The following is a 25,251-nucleotide window of genomic DNA, read 5'->3' as shown; positions in this document are numbered from 1 at the left end:
AGATTTAACACTATGAGAGGATTATACTGTTAAACGACCGTGTAAAATTCAAAACTTTTACATACGGACTCCGTTTTCGTCTGTATTTTTATCGTTGAACTCTTATTAATGAGATCTTCAATTCTCATTTAGGTTGCATCGGCCAAAATTTGATCGATCTAAAATTCGAATTCCGGGTTGTGCACTGTTATGCTAAATCTGAGAAAAATCATAACTTCCTCATACGAAGTCAGATTTGGACGTTATTTTTATTCACGTTCTCGGTTTAACATATATTATGACTTTCGTTTAGATTTCTAAGACTAAAAAGTAATTTATCAAAAATTCACTTTTTACGTTACGCGGTGTCGTGTTTGTTTAGCCGTAAAACTTCAACGGGTCATAACTTCTTTTTTATAACTCGGATTTCAGCGTTCTTTATATGTATGAAACCCTTGTAACATATATTATAACTTAGCTAAGATTATTTATTCTAAATAATCTTCTATCAAAAAGTCATTTTTGACATTTATTGTCTCCAAATTAACTAGCTCGATTCTGCGGGCGTTACAAAATGTGTCACCTTTTTTAACACATTCAATTTCCAAATTAACCTTTGAGTAAATTACACAAATCATCCCTTGTTCAAGTGTAAAAAACAAGTTTGGTCTCTATTTTTAAAAATTAATTTAGACCGTCTCTTATCATGTTAAAAGTTGCACGTCTCGTCATTTCCATACATGAAATGACTATATTATCTTTTTTATTTATTTTTCATTTGCTTATAACTTATCTATTATTTTTTATTAATTACAATTTTCAGAAAATGAAATGTCCCCTAAAATTGGTTCTAACCACCTCTAGCCATCGGCTATCTCTGGTCACCAGACACCACCCATCCCAACCACCATCTACCTCCGACCAACCACCTCCAATCATCCCTTGTATCATTTTGATCTCTTTTTCTCTCCATGTCCTTTCTCAGCTTTAATAACCACCATTTGTCACCACTATCATCCCCTTTTCACCTCCGACAACCAACACCAAGTGGAGTACAACATATTGACAAAAGTTTTGTTGATGAATTGTAGATTTGTGAAAAGAGTGTGGTTCTGCGAACCTAGATAGTGCGGATATGGTGACGTGCAGGTGGTGTGACAACCATCAATTTCCGATCAAGTCAAAGTCAACCGATCAAACTGGTCAACTCATCTAACCCTTGTCTATTAGGGCTTACACTATGTACTATTGTGCAACTCACTATTTTAATAAGAAGTTATCACTTGGAAAGTTCATTCGTTTAGAAAATTCAAACCCTAATCAGGGTAAGTGATAAACTATTCGATAAAACGTTATTTCGTATCCCTCAGGGGCATAAAACCATCATAACTAAGCTTAACAGGGTGTATGAACCTTGTGTTGCAAAGCTAATCACCCAAAAAGGTCACAAACAAAGTCTCTCTTAACCTCTCCCAAATCTCTCTAAGTATGTGAAATCTCTCCCAAATCTCTTTAAGTATGTGACTCTCGCAAATCTCTCTAAGTATGTGAAATCTCTCTAAGTATGTGAAATCTCTCTATGTATGTGAAATCTCTCCCAAATCTCTCTAAGTATGTGAAATCTCTCCCAGATCTCTCTAAGTATGTGAAATCTCTCCCAAATATCTCTATGTATGTGAAATCTCTCCCAAATCTCTCTCAACTTTTTAGTCATCGGAGTCATCCCGACACTTATCTGAGCCAAAAACTACGCGAAACGGAGAGTTAACGCGAAAAACAGCCTCTTAGAGCTGAACCCTCTTAGGGCCGAACCTCCCTAAGAGGAGAGACCCTAAGGAGCCGAAACCCCCTAAGGATCTGAAACCCCCTAAGGAGCCGAAACCCCCTAAGGAGCCGAACACCCTTGGAACCGAACCTCGCATAAGCCAGAACCGAGCTTCGCCTTCGCCTCCCTTCCTCGCCTACGAACTTACCCGACCGAACCTCTCCCTCGGTTCTCACCTCCTAGCCGAACCCCTCTCTCTCGGTTCATCTCTAATGACCGAGCCCTCCCCTCGACTCCCTCCTACTTTCGGTTCTAAGCATCAGGGACCGAACCTCTGACCCAGACTTCGGATTTTCGCATGATTTTCCCGGTTTTTGACCATTTTCACGTTTTAAGCCCGTTTTTCGTGATTTTAACGCAGGATTTTCACCCAAACTTATATTTTCACATATAAAACCCCATATTTCCATAATTTAAACACACTTTTATGGGAATATTTATTTAAGAATAAAATATAGTAGGTAAGTTATGTGGGTGGAGTATTGACTTACCCTTTGTACAAGAACACAAGCAACCTCCCACACTCACTCCAGGGCCATACCCAGCCACTATTCCCCCATACCTAGTCAATCATTATCCTTTTCCCACCATTTTTCCAGCCATGCTCTTGAACAAAAGCTGGGAAACCCTCATCTCTCTTCCCACTTCGCTCCTCCTCCACCAAAGAACAAACTCCATTCTCTCTCTAAAGATTTCGAGATTTCCAAGGCTGATTTTCAAGTTCTTCATCTACTCTTGGTAAGTAAAATCATCCTTCATATGATTATTCCACCTTTTTCTACTCTAATCATAAGCTTCTTACACAAACTTCATCATATTTATGTTAGAACTTTGAATCTTTAAACAATCTTCTAAGCGTTCTTGAGTTGAACACTTCCGTTCTTCAACATCCATCCACTGAAATCACTCAAGGTGAGTTCATACCCCTACGTTTTCATGTTTTCTTCAAGTTTTAGGGGGAGAATACAAGTTAAATCACCAACAACATAACTAAACTCAAACAACAACTTTCAACAAAAAACTTAATGTTCATTCACAAACTATTTTGAACACCTTAAACTTTTTTCATTTCAAAACTGTATTAGGTGAAAATAGTTCAGGTTTATACCTTTAAAATGACTACATGCACATGTCCATACGATTTTTCTACAATTTATGGTGATTTTTACAAAACTGTCTATCACTGTAGCTACGAATTTGGACTAGTCTGTGAATATGAACATTTTTACGCCAGTTAAGGACTTCCAAAAATCATAATAAAAATTTTGAATAAACTAGACACATTTTCTAAGCTCTCAGAGTTTACGGATCTAGTTTTCAATCTCGTTTGAATTTTCTGTGATTTTTCTAAATCAGTGCAGAAATGGTAAAAACAAGTTCACAGATTACAACTTTAGTAACACTTTGTAACTTGTTGAGAAAAGTGTACAAACCTTGATGCTTCCATATTTTGCATAAGTTTTCTGTTTGGATACATTTATGTTATAGAAAAATGTTCACTAAATTGTAAGAATTCTTTATCATTACAATTAATGCATTATGAAGCATGGAAAACATAGAATCGTTTTGCTATATATATTCTACTTACATAGAAAGCGAATACTACACACAACAAACATTTGGATAAACTATAATAGGTATAGTTTATGTTACATATACAATACAAAAGAATACATTACTACAAAAAGGGGTTTTCACTACTACACTACGTAAATCTGCTAATGAATAAATTTGTGAGACATTCGCTTCACATTACTTCCAAGTAGCGCAACAAAAGTCCTTTAATTATAACCAGAATCTCTTGTAGGGAGAACGTGATAGTTGTATATAGATCTATATTGGGTTTGACAAACCCACACCTTAGCTGCATGCAACAGCTAGACCGGCAGGTCTGGGGTGACAAATGTCATTAACATTTCTGACGCTCGAAGATCGTCGTATATAAGGCCAACAAAGTCGTAGTATGGTTATAATAACTCACATGGGGTATTAACAAACATAAGATTTACGGGATTTTCATTTAAACTAACAAGTTCATGTCGATTTAAACTTGCATGATTTCAAATTTTAAATGGAAACTTACTAGTACACTATTAGTCTTGGTATTTTAGACTACAATACATTTTAGAAAGAAAATATGGGATTTTCTTGAACAAACATTACTTTTACAATAAAGGATTTCAACAGTTCATTCTAAAAGCTTATGAACTCACCAACTTAATTGTTAACACTTTTTCAAAACTACTTGTATTCTCAGGAAATCCGTAAAACAGGACAACCGCGGCTTTTGAGGATGGAACGCTAAGGCGTTAAACATTGTATTTTTGTCAACATAATGTAATTGATTTGGAAACATGTAAACTCATACTATGATGTAACTTTTTCAATTATATTTATGTTGGTTGTTTGTACTTTGAGCGCTATTATATTCGTTGTTGTGATACTATACATGAAGTCCTCCACCCCCGGACGTTTCCGCCATCCTAGGTTTGGGGATGCGACAGGTGGCGATAGTCGAGCAGATAAGAGAAAAGAGGGAATGAGAAGGAGATTGTGCTTTGTTTTTCCTTGCAACCTTTTTGTCAGAGTGTAGATCTGCTACCCTCTTGTCATAGTACATGTCTCCACCATTGACCACCATCACCTCCGGTAAGGGTGATGTTGTCTTGACAATGGCCCCTAACTACCCTCCTTCACCTCTAATAGAGGCGAACAGAGACACCACCTCCGACCTCCTTTACCTCCATCAGAGACACCGCAATCTTTACCTTCATCTGCTGCTGTGAACTTGAAATCTCGAATGCAAAAAATTGATGCATCTCCTCCTTTACTATCTTACTATTTGTAGTTGCTGGATCTACAACCCTATCATCGGAAAAACGAGACTTATGGTGCTCATTCCTCATCGATATCCCCCTTTCTTCGTGGTGAGGTCATCGTCTCCAACGACTAAGAGGACTGGCTCCAAATTCTTGTTGATCTGCCATGGAGTTTGGCTGAAGAGATAAATAAAGAGGGTATATGAGGTAGGGTTCATTCCTTTTAGTAAACAAATAAATATATAATTAGTTAAATATAACTAACAAATAAAATTAAATAAAAAAAAAATAAGGGAATAATCATTTTTTTTTGTCTGACTAACAATATTAGAGTTGAAGCATATAAGTTTCAAACAAACAAATGTCTATCCAAGTTAACTTTTTCAAATAAAAACCAAACTCACTTCTCTTAAACTTAGAGTTAGTCATAGCACTTTAAAGTGTGATGACTAATATCATGGCAAGACATGGGTTAAAAGCTAAAGAACATGGCAAGACTTCGATTGCAATACAATTCATGGCAAGGCAAGTTTCCTTTTTTGACTTAAAACAAATAGAACAAGTTAATAATAAAAAGCCAAAGAAAAATTACTAGGAATTTTCCTTTATTTATTTTCCCCATCATTTATTTGGATGATAATTTATCCTAATAGTCCTTAATATTAAATAGAAAAAAAAAATGTTAAACGGATCTTAGTAGTATATGTTGTCCCCACTGCTTCAAAGGCAAAAGGAACTCTAATACCATGAACAGTAAAATATGATTGCTTTATTCATCGAGATATATATATTTATAACTAAATATATAGAAAAAAGTACATTGATGATGAGCCTAAATGCTGAAATATATATAATACAATGAAATTAAACAATCTCTCATACATCTATGAATTAGCATCATCATCCTCATCCTCATCATTTTCCCACTCATCATCATCATCATCATCATCATCATCAGAGTTTGTCCATGAACTTTCATCTTCACTCTGCACATTATTTCTTGTTAGGACATTGTTATAATTTTTTAGATTTTACAAAAAAAAAAAAAAAAAAAAAAAAAACCTGTTGGGATTCCATGGATTGACCAAACAGCTCAATTTCCTCTGAGTTTTGAGCACCAATGTCCTTTATATTCTCAACACCACCCTACACACATATCATTATGAATATATTTTAATTATAATTAATGAATATTTTATGTGTAAAAATAAAAAAAAATAAAAAAACAACACTTACATTTTCGGCTTTGGTTTGCTTTATGTTGTTTTCCAACTCCGCCACGTGTTCAGTGAGAGCCTGTATAATTTTACATTAACATATAAAATAGTAATTACTTAAACTAATAATAAATAAGTAAATAAAATAATAAAATAATAAATAAAAACCTCGTATCTCTGTAGGGCTTTCCAGCGTTTCAATGCACGTGCTTTTGAAGGAAGGCTTCTAGGCCTAATACTAATTGGCCTCTGATAATTTTTTCCACGATAATAAATAATTGCATAGCCTTTTGGAACTCTTACAATATCTATTAATATTCCACCACTTTCATATTCTAAAAACCTTGCAGTTTCTTCAACAAATTCTATATCTTTTTGCTTTGATATAAGTTTTACAAGCTCTCGATGTTTCCAGTGTAAATGCATGTTTTCAATAACACCATCAAACACACCACGAATACCTAAAAATTTTAAATTCAATTTTAACAACAAATAATATCTCAAGAGAAAAGGTTAAATGCAAAAAAAGTTTCACCTTTTAAACAATTTTATGCATCAATGTTTTTTTCTTTTCTAACCAATTTATACAATAAATACAAACTACGCAACAAGGGTTAATCTTATGTTTTGAGTTTTTTTTTTATTAAACCTCCAACTTTATTTTTTTTTTTATGAAAAGACCTTGCATTTTTTTCGTTTTTTCTGATCTGGCCCTTTTAGTTATTTTTCTCTAGAAAAAGTTGGAAAATGTGAGGGTTTTTTAGGAAAAACTAAAAAAGTTGAGGGTTTATTTGGAATCGTTTAGAAGGTTTTTTTCCGGAAAGAAAAGGGTTAATCTCAAAAAAGACCTTATATTTTTTGTTTTTTCTGGATTAAACCACAAATTTATTTTTTTGCCTAAAAAAGACCTTGTGTTTTTTCATTTTTTCCAAGAAAGCCCTCAACTTTGTATTTTTTTCCGAAAAAAAAAACCTCAACCTTCCAAAATGCTTCGAAATAAACCCTCAACTTTTTTAGTTTTTCTCGAAAGAACCCTCAAATTTACTATCTTTTTGGGAAAAAATGACTAAAAGGGCCAAATCGGAAAAAATGAAAAAATACAAGGTCTTTTTCAGGCAAAAAATTCATTTGATGTTTAATCTAGAAAAAACACAAAATGTAAGGTCTTTAATGAGATTGACCCAAAAAAGAAAAACAAAGTTGAGGGTTTTTTGGAAAAAATGAAAAAATATAAGGTCTTTTTCATGAAAAGAAAATAAAGATGAGGTTTAATCCGGAAAAAACACACACACAAAATATAAGGTCTTCTATAATGGTCTATTATTATGCAACAATATTTTTACTGTTTTACCAACCAATATATATATAATATGCAACTAACATGAATCATGCAATCATGTTTCTCAAGAGATAAGTGGTAAAAATGTAAAATACTGCATCTTTAGAATTTTTTTGATATAAAATATGATATATATTTATTATTGATAGAGAAGAATTTACCAAGTGGTAAATAGGGCTTCATTCTTAATCCAACTCTTCTAAACATAACACGCTCTTCATCTGTAATTGTTTCTTGATCTTCAGGAGCACCTGAAGGAAGCCATGATTCTCTTATCTTTGCCAATTCTTTATCTGCTTTAGACCTTTTAGATTGAGCCTGTTTATTTTTAAATATATTTTCAAAAAACAATAAATTAAAACACATACAAAAAAATGAGGTGTAAATCATCACTACTTCCTCCTTAAGTCCTAACTTTTTTACAAATTTCCAGTTTTTCGTGATTTTCATAAATACTTTTTATATATCATGATGTCATTCGGACAAACATTGCATTTGTTTTTACTCAACCCGACCAATTTTATGTAACAATGTTTCATTTTGCTCCTAATCTTTCGTATGTGAAAAAGACGTAAATGCCCTCCTCATCAAAAAAATAACCTTACAGAGCTTGTCAAGTCCCATCCTTTCCAATTCTATCCCATCAAGCTTTTAAGGCTGTTTTTTTTAATATGAGGATGAGAAGGGCATTTTCGTCTTTTTCACAAACAAGAGATGAAAGGAGAGTCGGTGTCCTGTCCCACCTTTTTGGGTATGACAAAAAACAATAATTTTGTTCTTTTAAATGGAAAAAAGGACAAACACACTTACAATAAACAGCTTATGCTCAAGTTTCTTGACAACTCGAGTAACTTTGGTTTTGGATGCTTCTAGAAGCATCTTTTCATGTTCTTCAGTTGTCTTTTCTCTTCCCCATTGTGCTTGAGCTTGATAAAACTCAGCCAAACTCCCTGCAAGTGGAGTTGCTTCTCCATCTTTTTCAACACCTGCAACTGCAACTGCTTCAATTGCTCCATTTCTGACCTTTTCTTCTGCATCTTGAATCTCTTTTGTCATTTCTTGTCTTTCTACTAAAGCAGAAGCCACACTTTTGGGAACAAAATCTTTCCCTCGATAAATTACAATGTAATATTTGTTTCTCAACAATAAAACACCTCCTGTTAATCTCTGCATTGCAATCACTTCACTTGTTACAAACACATCATTTCCAAAATTCTCAAAAAGCAGGAAATAGCAACCTATTATTACTAATATGGGCAAAAAAATATATCAATATACTTTATTTTTTTTACACATAATAGCAATGTTCTTTATTTGTTAAAGACAAAATTGCCAATGTTCTTTATTTGCCAACATACTTTCATTAGCTACTACCAATATGGCCAATGTTATTTATGTGACAAAATTGCAAAAATGGTCCCTGTGGTTTGTTGAAAATTGCCACTTTGGTTCAAAAAGTTTTGGACTAGCACCACTGGTCCAAAACTTTCATTTTGTTGCGGTTTTGGTTCAAAAAATTTTGAAACTCTTTATAATGACAATTTTGCCCTTCCGGTGACAGTGGTTTCCAACAGTGGGGGTGGTTCCAGGCGAAGCATGAGAGAGAGAGAGAGAGAGAGAGAGAGAGAGAGATGTAGGTGGGGTTTGGATGGTTTATTCAGGGGTAGGTTTATATTTTGTTTTATTTTAATTAAATAACAGTAAAGGAAATAAAAAGAAAATGAAAAAATAAACAGCAAGGGCAAAAATGTCATTATAAAGAGTTTCAAAAAAATTTGGACCAAAACCACAACAAAATGAAAGTTTTAGATCAGTGGTGCTCGTCCAAAACTTTTTGGACCAAAGTGACAATTTTCGACAAACCACAGGGACCATTTTTGCAATTTTGTCTTTGTTAAATATTCATATTGTAGATAAAAATGTAAGTATGTTGCTATTAAGGATAAAAATTTGGAGATAAGTTGATGATTTATAACATCCTAATTCCATATCTTTCTATTACAACATTGTACTTTGATACATATATTGTACATTCTATTTTTTTCATATTAGAAATTATATACTTTGAAAAAACTACCCAATAACAGCAGTAAAATATGCTTTTGTTTTTGGATGAAATTGCTATAGTTCAGTAAATTTTTCAAACTACAATGCTGTAATAGGAATAAATGAAAGTATGATGCTATAATAATAATAATAATAATAATAATAAAATAAATAAATAAATAAAATCAATGGAAGTACGTTGCTATTTCCTCTTGTTTAAAAAATATGTTAATTTTGAGATGTAGTAAGAATGAAAAGTACCTTTAACTCCTCAGCCATTAACTCATTATTTGTATTCTGAATTCCACGTTTAACAGCAATTTTAGCAACCATGCTTTTCTCCCAAAGTTTCAGTATAGCAGATGCTAAACCCTGATGATTCCTGTTTCTCCCTATAAAAAAATAAAAAATTAAGAAATATTTCATATGCAGATTAAAAGAAATATGCCATTTTCTTTTAAACATTGGTTATCCAAATAGTATGAGTATCTCTTTTGGACTTAATGCAGAAAGAAGAATAACTAAAAGAGAAAGTCAAGAAAAAGAACAAGACAAACTTTCCCGATTATGTCCAACTGTTTACAAATTTACCCTCATTTTCTCAAATAATTTTTAAACAGAGTGCTTTCTCTTGACTTAATACAGAAAGAACAACTTAATGGAGAAAGTCAAGAACAACTTAATAGAGAAAGAACAAGAAAAACTTAATAGAGAAAGTCAAGAAAAAGAAGCTTTCCCGATTAAGTCCAAAATGTTTACAAATTTACCCTCGTTTAACTTTTCTTCTAGTTCCCAAAAGTTACATCATTTTCACAAATATTTTTTTAACATAGTGTTTCCTCTTGACTTAATGGAGAAAGTCAAGAAAAAGAAGCTTACCGATTAAGTCCAAAATGTTTACAAATTTACCCTCATTTGTATACTCCTTCCATTTCCACAAATGTGTAGTCATTTTCTCAGATACTTTCTAAACAAAATGAAAAAAGAAAAAAAGAAATACCAAGAGCAAAATGACAAGGAAGTGATTTAGCAAGTTTTCTCAAATTTGTCATCTCAGAATTGGTCAATCTTGGCCTCATTCCAGTGGGAAGAAGTCGGAATGGAGTTCTAAACCCCGGAATCGTCTGTGGGAGTAAATCAGCATCCACTGGAAGGATTCCAGTCCCCCACCATTCTTGAAACCTTGGACCTAATCTATCTAACACACTGTTGAATTCAGCTTCTTCTTCTGTCATGCTTTCTGCAACAACAGGTGTTCTTGTTGCAACACTAGTAGTGGCAGAATCGTTATTTCTTGTTGTTGGATTACTAGCAGGGGAAACATCAGGGACAAAAAGGGTATTATTGTCTTTTTCAGTGGATTCAGGTCTTGAAGAAGGGCCTGTGTAGTTAACTCCCCGGAATACCATCATCACACTTCCTGATTGCCATATGACTAATCCACCTGTTCGACGCTGTTATAAAAAAATATATATATTGAATTCATAGATAGAAGAAACAAAGAAAGGAATGTGTTTAGTTGGATGGAATGGAATGAGAAAAGAATGGAATTGATACATATATCTACTGTAACACTGCAAACAGATGCTTTCAGTAATGAAAAATCAACCAACCTGAACAATTTCATGAGCAGTTTTCATATCACGAGCTAACACTTCATGAAACTTGAGTCGAACCAACTCTGACTTCCTCCATTGATCATGAATCTTTTCAAGAACTGCCCCTGTAATCCCTGCCTTAGGTACTGAAATCCTCTCCCTAATCGTTGTACCTACTGTCCTCAACCTCCTCAATTCTGTATCTTCAAGTGTCAACTCAGCCAATGTTGGTGCTTTCATGGTTCTCTTCTTTACCCCTCCAATTTCCCTCCCTTCCTCCTGATTTCCCTCCTGTTCTCTCTCCCATGGCAGAACCGTCTCCTCATCGTCATCTTCAACCAACATTCTATCCGGACGAATCCAATCTCTTCTTAACAAATCTCCCAATTTCTCGTCTCCCGTCAAAGCCATTTCCGAAGACCCGGGGTATTCATTTTCCGCCTCTTCTTCTTCGTCATCGGAGCCCAGACCTAAATTCCGCAACCGAAGAACAATCCGGTCAATGGCGGTGGTCCTGGTTGAACCACCGGAAGCAGCAGGTTCAGAAGAATTACGAGTTTCAGACCGTTTTCCGGATTCAGGTTTGATAGAAGGGTTTGGTGGTGGAGAAGACCAATTGTTGAGCCAAGGGGAAGAGGGAGAAGGATTGGTGGTGGTAGAAGTAGTAGAATTATCAGTTGTTGAACGAATTGAAGGTAAGGGTTTGACAAGAGATGGTTTCAGAAAAGAAGAAGAGGAAGAGGAGAAGAAGAGTAAGTGAGAGTTACGAGGGAATGGGAATATGAATTTTGTGTTACGGAGTGGCACCGCCACTTCTGTTAGTTTCATGGTCGTTAAATGTTGGTGGCCGGTCTACTTCGTAGTCATTCCATCATTCACGGCGGAGGGCAGCGGCGGTGTTATTGCAAAGGGAGAGAAAACAGCAGAGTTGAGTGCGAATGGGGAGAGCTGAGTTTCGAGAGGACGAGGATAAGATGGCATGGTGCCATTTCGATATGATATTTTACCTTTTCTATAAAAATAATGTGATTTATATATTACCAACCTAGTATTAGTAGTATTGATTAAAAAAATTAAATATTAAAATATAAATAATATGTATTTTTTAAAATAAAATTTTGAAATAAGGAATGAAGAAATGTATTAATTGCAATTTAGTATAATATTTATTATATTTATACTTTAAATATATAAATATATAAATATTGTGTGGCTTTTTAATTTTAAAAATTGAAAAAAAAAAAACCATAAATTGACATATGGATATTATTTATTTAAAAAATATCAAAAAATGATAAGTATCAAAACTCATTATAAATTCACAAGTGACAAGAAAACATTCATTTATTGGAGAGAATTTCTATATTATGTTATTAGATTTTGGAAAAAAATTGTTTTCTTAAAGAAAATTTATAATATATATATATATATATATATATATATATATATATATATATATATATATATATATATATATATGATAATTAGTTCAAAATCAACTATTCATTCTAACTAGGAGGTGTTCTAGTCGTGAACTATCCCGGACTGTTTATTTATTATTATTATCAATATTTTAAAACCCGGGTCGACCCGGCCGGTTGAATCGGTTGGACCGTGACCCGGTGTAGAAGGCGGGTCAATTAAGACCGGTTTTTTGTACAAATACGAACCGGATCGAACCGGCCGGGTTTTCCCTAAACCGCGGTTCGACCGCTTATATCGAACCGGTTAAAAACGGATTGACCCGTTTTAATAGGGTTTGGATAGTTGGATACAAGTATCGAACGCCAAAACAACAAGCCGTTTGCGGTTTCTTTAATGTTTTTCAATGTTTAAACTTTGTGGACATCAAATTATTGGTTTTATATGTTTATGGATTATGCATGAAAGTAAAAATATATAAAAATAGAAAAAGATCATACACCGGGTTGACCCGGCGGTTCAACCGGTTGAACCGGTTGACCCGTGAACCGGTCATCACCCCGGGTCAACTAAAAACTCGGGTTTTAAAACATTGATTATTATTTTTATCTAGTTTAATAATTATTATTGAGTTTTCTTTAAAATTGACTTGATAAAAGTTTGATGTAAAATATTTTCAAAATCCCAAATTATTGTTTCTTTTTCATTCTTTTTTTTTCTTTCACATACTTCTAGTGGTTGTCAATAACAATAAATAACTTATTTTTGCTTTTAGTGTATTATAGCATTCTACTTTCACGTCTTTCCATTGTGGCATTCTACTTTTTAAAGTATAATGTTGTAACAGTAAAAAATGAAATACAATGCTATAATAAACAAATTAATGAAAGTAAACTGTTATTTTCTACATTTAAAAAAATTAAATGCAAGATATAACAACTTACTTTTCTTTATAATGATAAGTATGGTTGAAATTGGTAGGTACCAATTTATTTGTTCACTAAACCATATATCGTACAAATTATAGTTTGTACAAAAAAAAATTACCATTATCGTACCAAGTATAGTTGATACCAATTTGTTTGGTTACTATAAGTTTGGTTGGTACATGTTGGTAATGATATATACCAACTTATATGTGGGTTTTGTGAATGATGATTTATGTGTTCTTCAACATTGTGAATTTTCAATGGGGGGTTTTGTGATAAAAGTTTTCTAATGGTTGAGATTGAAAATTCATTCCAAAATGATATTATTAATTTCTATCATGAATTTATAAGTTAAAACGGTGGAGGAATATTGAACATGCCTATAAGTTTAAGACTTTAAACTTTACTAATTCATTAAATGCTAGTATCAAAGCTTGTAAATCATAAGCATAAAACATACTAAAATTTTAAATATACAATATATATATATATATATATATATATATATATATATATATACACATATTGAATAGGTTGGTATGGTACTACCATTGTATTGAAAACTTTGTACCACTACCGTACAATGATTTTGCAATATGGTACTACCAACCAAACATATTGGTTACCGATATTTTTAGATTGGCTGGTAACATGTTGGTTGGTTTCTCATGGTACATATTTGTCAGTCCTAATAATAACAACACACCGACACACATATAGGAATCTACGTGCGATTCTCTACCAAAAATAGCGCTTCCTAATCTTGAAAATTTATAACCATTTACTAGAAAGTATGTAGTTATTAAGGGTAAATATTAAAGTATATCACATATATTGGTAAAAACAGAAATGTAGGTTGCTATCTCTTGTGAATTGCCAATTTAAATGTGTATGAAATTCTAAAAAGATTGTGTTTTTGGCTTACAGAGTTACTACAAATCCAATATTTGAAACTGCGAAAGCAGAAATTGTAAGCATTGCATTTGGCGTCAACCTCACGTAGTACCTCAAATGCAGCATTAGTTGCAGCAAAGTTCAATGTAGAGGGGGTGAACAAAATCTTCAAAGAAAATTTTCTTAAAAAATAAAACTGTAAGTACAAAAATGTAACATGGGCAAATGAAAGTAAAATGTTTATAATACAATAATAAATGAAAGTAGTTTGTTATTTCAAGTAATGAAGGGTTTACCAGCTGAGTAAAATTCAGTTACAACATCCCAACAGATTCAATGATTCGTCCGAAGACAGTCTCTTGATCTAATGTCAACCGACTCTAAAAAGTAGATAAATTATGAATAACCAAATTTTCTTTAAAAAAATACAATAATTTTTGCATTTGCTAGTATTAATTTTACTATATTAATTATGCAATGTTGTAATAGAAAAGAATGAAAATAGGATGTTATAATAAACAAATCTATGAAAGTACATTGTTATTTTAAAGTATAATGCAGTAATAGGAAAATATGTTAGCTTGCTTACCAATAGTGTCTCGACTGTAAATCTGAGTTTTTTAGGTTCTTTTTTCTTGGTAATTTTAGCTAAACATTTCATGCAATTAAAATAGAATCTTAGCAAATTATATAGAAAGAAAGTGTCTTGCTTCACCTAACACGACATAACCAATTAAATTTGCATGAATTCTAATAAATGTGAGAAAAATATGACAAGGTAATGTAATAAAGAAAAGAAATTGTGCATCATATTTACTTTTACAATGTCCCAAATCTGCAACTTCTTCCAAGAAATGGATACCAACCTTTGACCTTGAAGCACCACGGCAGTCGTATTACTTATTGGCATATCATTTTGATTATGTGTTAAAGAATTGACTATTAAAAATACGTCGAGGTACAATTCATGAGTTATATAGATATTTGCATTTTTTAATGTTGGGTAAGTATACTATTATAGGTTTTATCTAAAAGGGTTAATCATTCGTTCTCATGCTAATTTTTTTAAGTCAGGGAGGTCGTTAGTTCCTTTTTAGCGGTTAGTTTTAAGGGGTATGGGTTGTGTAACGACCCAAAATACGACCCAAAAATTTTGTTTAATCATTAACAAAATCATTATATCAATACCATAAAATAAAAACCCATACGTCAATATCTCAAAATCATAACAAAGTATCACGAGAAAACTGTATCAAGACTGTATCAAATCATATCTATGAAAAGCTAAATCAACTCCCAGGACAAAAACTGAAGTTGTGGTGTGTGCGATGCCATCATCCCGAGCTCTTCTCTTTACTTGCGGAAGTACCTGAAACCAAAACTGAAATTGTAAGCACGAAGCTTAGTGAGCTCCCCAAACTACCACATACCATACAATAACATATAAAGCACATATTGGGCCTTGCCCACTGCATCGGACCGAGGTCCGGACTAACTGGGGCCTTGCCCCCTGCATCGGACCGAAGTCCGGAACTGACCGGGACCTTGTCCCTTGCATCGGACCGAATTCCGGACTAACTGGGGCCTTGCCCCCTGCATCGGACCGAAGTCCGGAACTGACTGGGACCTTGTCCCCTGCATCGGACCGAAGTCCGGACTAACTGCATCGGACCGAAGTCTGGAACTTACTGAACATAGCATAGCATAACATATCAACTAGCATGGACACATATACTGCATACTGCATCAGGTCGTAGCCCGGAACACATAACACATAAATCCTGTTTGAGCCACGAAGGCATCAAACATACTAACTACTACATTGGACCGAAGTCCGGAAACTACTGCTAACTTAAACGGGCCGGCATTGTGGCCTTAGACCCGTTCCTACTGGAAGGAAACTCACCTCGCGACGCTGATTGTTGAACTCCTGAATGAGAAATCCCTGACTGTTGCTCCGGCTGCTTTCCGGCTGTTATGGGAAATAAAACACTAAATCAGAATAGGGATTCTCATATGGGTAAAATGACCCTTTTACCCCTGCTATGTCATGGGTCACAATATGGCCCAAACCTTCAATTCCCTCTAAGTCCATCAATGGCCCCACTACAGGCCCACTAATGGCTCAATTTTCTATATTGGGCACAAAACCTTTTATTGGGCCTTACTCAAGCTCACTACTAATCCTTGGTCCATAACAACTGAATTCTGATGGCCACTAAGGCCCAAAGACCCTAAGTCTAAAACTCAGCCCACACCGAGGACCAAAACGCTCGAAGCCCAAACTGGCAGCGTATGCGGGGCGTACACCAAGGTACGCTGAGCGTACTGGCTGCTGGCTTGTACGCGGCGTGTACCTCCTTGTACGCCCAACGTACGACCCTGTTAAGCCAAAATCTCATTAAGTGCTTAATAATCCGATCCAGAAGCTACAAATCCAGATCCTAAGTTTGTTCCATAACTTAAGCCATAAAGTTGCCTACTTGATGGCTTACAAATCTCATAAAGGCTCAAACTTCCATAAATAACATTCTACTTCCATGGAGCTAACTAGATCTCATGCATGGTTTTATATAAGCCATAAAGATTAAAATTTTATTGCTAGAAAGATGTTTTTGAGCCTTAATGTTGGCAACCCAAGCTCCAAAACCGACTTACAAGATCAAGACTCAACCTTTGGATCTAAAAAGGTCCAAACTTCCATAACCTAGATCTAGAAAGAAAAAGGAAGAAAGTTCAGATCTTTATACCTTCCTTTGATGACCAAGAGGGTGCTAAGTCCAGATTCCTGAGCTCAAGCTTCTTCTCCAACTTCTTCTCTTCCTTCTTCACTACTTCCTCTCACTAAAACACTCACAAAAGCTTCTTCACACACACACAAGAGAGGATAAGAACGAATTAGGGTTTTATTGAGGGTGAGGAGACTGATGGGAAGACAGGGAAGGAGGCTATAATGGGGTTTATATAGCCCTTAAAGCCCTAAAATTAGGGTTTCCTCTGGCCGCGTACGCTGCGTGTATGCTTCTCATTCCCACATTTCATTTAGGCGTTACGCCCCGCGTACAGCGAGCTACGCCCCGCGTACGACTTATGGGCAGCCTAAGCCTTGGCCCAAAATCAAAGAGGCCCAATCCATAATATGAAATTCTATTATAGCCAAATATATGACTTGAGAATTTAAATAAATTTATAACTCGGAAGACGATCGCTACAAATCTCCCACACTTGAATCAGACTTCGTCCTCGAAGTTCGCTGCTACTGAATCTGAAAACAATTCTGGATAATGCTCCAGCATCTCCTCCTCTGATTCCCACGTCCACTCTGAACCCTTCCGGTGCTGCCACTGCACCTTCACTAGCTGAACCACCTTGTTCCTCAAGGTCTTTGTCTTTCGATCCAAAATCGCAACCGGTCTCTCAATATAATTCAGGCTGCTATCAACCTGAATGTCCTCTAAAGGTACCAGTGCTGACTCGTCCACCAAACACTTCCGCAACCGAGAAACATGGAAAGTGTTGTGGATCTGGATGAGCTCTGTCGGAAGATCCAATCGATAAGCAACCCGACCCACCCGGGCCAAAACCCTAAAAGGACCGATGAACCTGGGGCCCAGCTTGCCCCTCTTTCGGAATCTGATAACACCCTTCCAGGGTGACGCCTTCAGGAGAACCATATCGCCCACCTGAAACTCCAAGTCTGAACGCTTCCTGTCGGCGTGACTCTTCTGCCAACTCTATGCAGTCTCTAGTCTACTACGAACCTGCTGGATCATCTCTGTGGCCTTGACCACCACCTCGGTGCTCTCGATGACTCGCTGACCAATGTCACTCCAACAAATAGGGGTCCTGCACTTCTTCTCGTAAGCATCTCGAAAGGAGGACGGTCAATGCTCGCATGGTAACTGTTGTTATACGAAAATTCCGCTAACAGAAGATACGTATCCCAACTGCCACCAAAATCTAGAACACATGCCCGAAGCATGTCCTCGAGCGTCTGAATCGTCCTCTCGCTCTGCCCGTCCGTCTGAGGGTGGAAAACGGTGCTGAAATGGAGACGAGTACCCATCTCGTTGTGAAACCGCTTACAGAATCTGGAAGTAAAATGGACGTCTTGGTCTGACACCACCAAAACAGGCACTCCATGCCATGCCACAACCTCTCGCACATAGATATCGGCTAGCTTCTCTGCCGATATGCTCTCCTGGATCGGTATAAAATGAGCACTCTTTGTCAACCGATCTACAATAACCCAAATCGAATCCACTCCACGTGCGGTCCTGGGAAGCTTAGTGATGAAATCCATGGAGATGTCTTCCCATTTCCACACTGGAATGTCTAACGGTTGCATCTTACCATGTGTCCTCTGGTGCTCTGCCTTGACCTTCCTGCAGGTCAGGCACCTCTCCATATACCAGGCGACATCCCGCTTCATGCAGGGCCACCAATAATAGGGTCAAAGATCTCTATACATCTTCGTCGCCCCTGGATGGATGGAAAATCGAGACTTATGGGCCTCGTCCATCAATATCTGCCGCACACCGCACCAGTACGGTACCCAAACTCTCCCATGAAGGGTCAACAATTGTAACACCCTTTTATTTATTAGTTAAATAAATAAGTTAATGAGCGAATAATGGTCTGAAATAAATCAATTAATGAATGGCTTGTAGCCCTAAAACAAATAATTATATATGAAAGGATGGTCTCGAAGAGCTAATTGTCACAATATTTATGAAGTCGGGGGCTGCAGGGTAACTATTAAGACTTGAATTTTAATGAATGATTTAAGATAAGGGTTATTTGGTAAATATTGGACTTGTTTTGAAAATTCTTTATGGAGGAGGGATCAAAAGTGGAAAAAGGAGCTATAAGTTTGAAAGGATCACGGGACTTAAAACCCGTCACTCTTTCCCTCCCGTTGAGACGCAAGTAACCCTAGCCTCACTCGTTCAAATCGGCCGCCATCTCCAACCTTATACCTCCCTCCAGCCGCCACCTCTTTACCCGTCGAAGTCGGAACACCAACCATCAACCATCGAGAAGCACCAGAGCATCTGACGCTATTATTGCTCCAAGTTGCCGGTCGAGTTCAAACACTTCGTCGCACACCACCTCGCTGAAGAGCGCCGCCGCTGCATTTCTCGGTTGCTGCTGCTGCCCGGTTCCATTGAAGAGAAGACTTTGCCGACGTGGTTCGCAATAGCATCCCGCTGCTGCTGTTCCAAATGGCGAATATTCGCCGCCACTTCCAGTTCCCATCCTCCATTCGCCACAGCAACCCAATCGTCGCTAGGTGTCGCCACATCGCCGTTGCTGGAAGCGAATGGGAAGCCGGAAAGTCGCTGTGAGAGGCCGAGATCATCGCAGCCGCCGCCCATGGCCGTCAGATCCTATTGTCGCTACTCCTTCGTCACTGAGGAACCACGACATTGCTGTTGTTGGGTTCTAGTCGGAGGCTAGGGGCATTTTGTTGTCATCGTTTGCTGCTGTCTTTCGGAAATCACTACACCCCGCCGACGCCTCCATAAGCCACCTGCCACCGTGAAATGGTGGTTGGGCTAGTGGTCTCGTGAAGCTGTATGTGTGTTGCGATGTTGTGCACGAGTATTGGGATGATTTAGAGCTATAGAAGCGTTTTCTGGCCGGAGATCCGAAGAAAACCCCACCGCCACCATCGTGAGGTGGTGGCTACCACCATTCGCCGTTGCCGGCCACCATAGGGTGGTTGGGCATGTTTAATTAGTGTGTGTGTGTGTGTGTGTGTTTATTTGTGAGTTCATTGTAAATTGTAAAGCAATTGGAATAATGAAAGGAAAAATCAAACCACCACCATAGGGTGGTGGCTGCCGCCACCGGCCGCCGTGTCGGGTGGCGGTGTGCTTTGATGGTGTTTGGACTCGTTTGGATGATTAGACAAGGGACTAAAACCCTAATGGGCCTTTAAACCCTAATGGGCCCAATGAAGCTTAATGGGCTCTAATGGGCCCAATGTGACATCCCCATTTTCACGGCCAGAAAAGACCGATGTTGTTTATGCTTTATAAAAATCAGAGTACTTCATTTTATAAAAATGTTGCGGAATTTGTTCCCAGAAAAACATGGTAAATACGTTATTAAAACATTTTCGAAGAAACGTATTTATTTCATTTTAAAACGTTTGGGATGTCATCGTTAATACAGAAACATAAGCATAAACAGAACTTACAATTATTTACACTAGTGATCTACATCTCTTTAAATCTCTCAGTGTAGTGTCACTTCATATCAACACATGTGATATAAATAAACTGAGTGGGTCAGGTTGGGAAACCTGGTGAGTACATAGGGTTTTCAACCCACAATAATATAATTATTATGTTTAAACAATCAAATAATCAACCCAATTACCCATCCCCATTATCTTCTTTATTCTTAAGGATCTACCCTAAGAATCAGCTATTTCTCATTCATTCATTCCTAACGATCATCCTAAGGAAACAACATGAAGTCCATTGTTGCCAATGACACTTTGGTCAAGCGCAGCTGCTAATCTTGTCACTTAGGCACAGCTGCCAGAATTGGGACATTTCCTATGAGGCGCTTCTGCCGGTATTGACCTTTTAACGCCACTGTCATGGTCATAAGGCTCCCTATTAGGCACAACTGTTGATACTGTCCTTAGAGCGCAGCTGTTAGGACGTTTATCGTAGATCTAAAACATCTACGGGTTGTGGCGCAGCTGCCAGTGCTCATCTATAGGGTACTTGGTCCACTGCTGCCAATGTATTACCTATAGGGCACTAGGTCCGTACTACTAATGTTCCTCTATTTCAGCTTTTATCCCTCATCATTCATCTACCCATGTTTTACGCAACATATTTTGTAGATATAAAATACTTTATACAGTTTAAATCATTTAAAACATGTATAAAAATCTTTCACCAGCATAGACAGCAAGTATTAAGACAATATGCACACATAACACGTAATTTATATTAAAATACTTCATATCTATGTGTAAGATGAAAGGGACCATGCACTCACTTGAGGAGGTGGTGACTCGGTACTCGGACAGCGCTTCGTTTACTTTAAAATAATTTCCTTCGACGAAACCTAGTATTATTACCACTAGATTTTAGTCTAAGATTTACCGTGACTAATTATTAGTCTTATTATTATTATTATATAAGCGTTTAAACAATACTTTCCAACCACTATGTACAGACAGGGGCCAGACATAAAACACCGGAGGGCAGGACCATTTTGGCATATAGCACTTCTGAAATCCAACAACCCTATGCGGCCCTTTAAACCAGATTCCCCGTACCGCGAGTAGTTAAAAAGATATTATAACGACACTTATATAATTCATAATAATAGCTCAAATATTTATTATAAATTTATAATAACAATACTAATTTTAAATATAAACTATATTTAAAATAGGATAAGCATAACTTACTTACAAGGGGATTTTAGCTAGGAGTCGGGCTCTGTAGGGGCAGAACTTCGTCGCTGAATCTTTCTAAGAAAGATTCGTGCAGCGCTTCAGCGCTCACCTTACTATACTAAAACTACAGAAAGAGAAGTCGAATCACGAGGGACCGAAATGCTCGGGGGATAAGGAGAGAAAGACTCTTGAATCAAGAGAATGGTGCAAGAAATATGAGAGCCCAAGCCTCTTATTTATAGTAATTGAATTTACAAAAACTACCCTCCATAATTACTTAATGACCTTATAGTTATATAAACAACTAAACACCCCTTTATAATACTATTTTAAATAGATTTAATGATATTTGCACTAAACTAATGTCGAAAGAACTCAACATTAGTCTTATAATGACCGCATCGTCGATACCTTTCTAATGATATATACATATGTATATATATGTGTACGTATATATGATTTATACTTTATTTTAATACGTAAATATGCTATTATAATTTGTAACTCGTTCATACGAACTCCGTTTTTGACGTTATTTATATCCACGCGTAGGTGGAGACGTACTCTACAACTTTCGTTTAGACTCCATCGGCTAATTTTGACTTTATTTTGAAAGTTATATTTTTAACAGGTCGGGACAGGATTGGTCCGTTAAAATCTCATAACTTCTTCATCCGATGTCCATTTTCGTCTGTCTTTTTATTGTTACACTACTAATAATGAGATCTTCAATTCTCGTTTAGGTTGTGTCGGCTAAAAATCGCTCGATCTAATATTCGAATTTCGGACTGTACACTGCTAATCCGAAACTTCGAAAAATCGTAACTTCTTCATACGAAGTCAGATTTGGGCGTTCTTTTTATCGAAGTTCTTAGTTTAACATATTCTACGACTTTCGTTTAGAGCGCTAAATCTAAATCTCGCTCTATCATAAATTTACTATTTACGCTTCTCGGCGCCGTGCCGGTTCCGACGCGAAACTTCGACGGGTCATAACTTCTTCGTTATAACTCGGATTTCGGCGTTCTTTATATGTACGGAAACCCTGTGACATATTCTACAACTTGGTTAAGATTATTTATTCTAAATAATCTTTTTGTCGAAAAGTCGTTTTCGACCCCTATTGCCTCTAAATTGACTAGCCCGGATGTGCAGGCGTTACAATTATCTCCCCCTTTGGATGATTACGTCCCGGAATCATCAACGAAACAGGGTCATATAATGACTCCATACGTCATCTCTTCATCCTAGGTAATAATTATAACTTCTACATTCCTTCAATTCTATCTCTTAAACTCATTGACTGTAAGAGTACTCGATCGTGCACCTGCTCTCTACCTCAGGTTAGACTCCAAATTATGACCTTCAAGTCACAATCTCGATCCTTGCTGGATACGGACTTGAGATAAGTTCTTTTATTACTACTATAGATCGATGTGTCATATTTTAATGACCTATCATCGTATGTTGCAACACTTAGACTTAGGTCTCTTAGAGTTAAATTCTAAAACAGACTATGCATTCCTTCATGTTCTAATGTGATATAATCACACTTTAACATTAGGCATTTCTAGCCACCAACTTCCTTAAAAACGAGTGTGATACTTCTATTGATCGCTTTGATTTCAACCGTTTGGTTTAAGTCGGACGCTACATCAAACTTGGTTCTCTGAACCACACAACATACTCATCGTAGTCGGACTCGATTCGATACGACCACTAGGGTCAGAATATCAACAATCTTCTTAGTCATTACCGAAACGATGGTAACAACACACACGAAACCAATTACTAGCTTCTTGGTAACCTTGTGACTTTCCCTGATCCAAGTGTGAGTCCTGTGCTTCCGGTAGTATAGGCCTCTACTACCATTCACACCTACTCATACTCGTCTCAGGTATTGTCCCACAGTTTTCCAAGTCACCACACAAGAAAATCATATAACAGCTTAACACATCAGATATCAAAACGAAGGTTTTTATTATTCCTTGAAACTATTACATAGGTGTTCAAGTTCACCCTAGAATATGCCTCTAACAGGCTACATCATACGATTCTATGGCTACCTCATAACTCGATCTTTGGATGTCAAGTTGTCACTCCTGAATCCTCGCATTGTTATCTGCTTCGTCAAGGATCATTTGAAATGCTCTCGCCTTTGGCTTTGGCGGCACATTTGGCTTTGTAGCCCCCTCTCTCTTTGGGAAATCTTGCTTGAAGTGTCCTTCCTCATTACATTCGTAACACACCCTTTTATTGAATTTACACTCGTTGGCATAATGCCCATGCTTCCCACACTTGAAACAAGTTACTTCCTCACTGCATTTTCCAGAGTGTTTCTTTTTGCACTTCTCGCACCATCTTTCTTCACTCCCTCCTCCTCTAAACTTCCTGGTACTTGATTTGCTTCTCTCATCGGGCTTCGCAGACCCCTCAAACTTCCTCTTTTCGCCAACCTCGGTCTTGTTGGCGGCTCTTCCCTTGATCATCTCCTCAACCGACTTGGCAGCCCAGATAGCTGCCTCCAAAGTAGGTGCCTGACGCACTGGCACTGCATATTCCCATGGAAGTCCCTTTGCGTACTTGTCAATTTTTGTCAGCTCATCCGGAACAAGACGTAAGGCGAACTCCATCTTCTCTGTGAAGTTGTTGGTGTATTCATCAATAGACATGCTTCCTTTCTTTAAGGTAAGGAATTGGTTTTCTAGCTCGAGCAGATTTTGGGCTGAGTAGTACCTACGTTTGAAATGCACCAAAAATTCTGCCCATGTCAGTTGCAGGGGCTCATTGGGGCTCAGCGTCTTTCCCAAGGTATTCCACCATCGTACAGCGCCTCCTCGAAACTGACGCACTGCAAACGTGGTATGTTGTTTTCCCTTGCAACCGCACGTCATGAAAGCTAATTCCATCTCCGAGATCCAATCCATGACCCCGATCGGATCCTCCTTTCCAGTGAAAGTCGATGGCTTGCAAGTCAGAAAATCCTTGTACTTGCATCCATTCCTCTCGACTTCGTCATCTTGGTTGTTTTGTCGAACTATTGGTGGGTTGACTTGACCAACAGTCCCACTGTAGTTTCCTTCCTCAGTCTGCCCTTCGTTCAACTTGGGTTGTTCGATCTGAATAGTCGCTTCCTCACGATTTTGCTGGAGCAAACGTCTGGTTTCCTCCATTTGACGATCCAACATTGCTTGGATCATCGCTTGCACTCCTGCCATCGTTATTGGCTCAGCAGCGGCTACCACAACCGGTATTTGCTCAATCGCTGGGGGTTGATCTCGGTTCCCATTTGCATTCACGTTTCCGCTACGGTTTCTTGCCATCTTGATCTATACGCCGAATAAGGTGAATCTAGACCTTTACTTAGGATTGATGTTTAAATCATTCTTATCACTCCGAAACGTTTATATGCTAGTTCTAATATCGTAGTTAAACGCTTAGAATCCTAAACACATAAGGTTTCCAGATCCGGTCGGCAACAAACCATAGATCCGAACAAATAACAGCATATCAGGCACAAGCATTTAGCACATAAAAGCATTTAAGACACAATTCCTAAAATAAGCTAGTGCTCACACCTCACAATCATCGCTTAGCATTCTAAGTTTAAGTCTAGAAATAAATCCATATTCCTAGTTCGCTTAAACTAATGCTCTGATACCAACTGTGACATCCCCATTTTCACGGCCAGAAAAGACCGATGTTGTTTATGCTTTATAAAAATCAGAGTACTTCATTTTATAAAAATGTTGCG

General features: G+C 37.0%; 1 protein-coding gene across 1 annotated transcript; it reads right to left on the bottom strand.

The window, feature by feature from the left end:
* Positions 1 to 5,370: 5,370 nt before the first annotated feature.
* LOC111891897 (CRM-domain containing factor CFM3, chloroplastic/mitochondrial) lies at positions 5,371 to 11,828 on the bottom strand. Its single transcript, XM_023887958.2, has 9 exons — positions 10,839 to 11,828; positions 10,226 to 10,679; positions 9,487 to 9,617; positions 7,990 to 8,346; positions 7,341 to 7,497; positions 6,009 to 6,301; positions 5,860 to 5,919; positions 5,686 to 5,769; positions 5,371 to 5,609 (listed from the first exon to the last, which is right to left on the bottom strand). The coding sequence occupies exons 1-9, from the start codon at positions 11,649 to 11,651 to the stop codon at positions 5,508 to 5,510; spliced, it is 2,451 nt and encodes an 816-aa protein (XP_023743726.1). The 5' UTR covers positions 11,652 to 11,828; the 3' UTR covers positions 5,371 to 5,507.
* Positions 11,829 to 25,251: the final 13,423 nt, after the last annotated feature.

The sequence above is a fragment of the Lactuca sativa genome, chromosome 1 (assembly GCF_002870075.4).
Source record: "Lactuca sativa cultivar Salinas chromosome 1, Lsat_Salinas_v11, whole genome shotgun sequence".
NCBI classification, from domain to species: Eukaryota; Viridiplantae; Streptophyta; class Magnoliopsida; order Asterales; family Asteraceae; genus Lactuca; species Lactuca sativa.
Note: the sequence above shows the minus strand (reverse complement) of the source record. Positions and strands in the feature narration are given on the sequence as shown.

What these genes read in the sequence shown, in the direction of transcription:
- LOC111891897 (XM_023887958.2), bottom strand. Translation starts at nt 11,651, where the DNA reads ATGAAACTAACAGAAGTGGCGGTGCCACTCCGTAACACAAAATTCATA. An exon ending in CTGCTCATGAAATTGTTCAG is followed by an intron (nt 10,680 to 10,838) that starts GTTGGTTGATTT and finishes TTTTTATAACAG; the next exon opens with CGTCGAACAGGTGGATTAGT. An exon ending in TTGAGCATAAGCTGTTTATT is followed by an intron (nt 7,498 to 7,989) that starts GTAAGTGTGTTT and finishes AAAAATAAACAG; the next exon opens with GCTCAATCTAAAAGGTCTAA.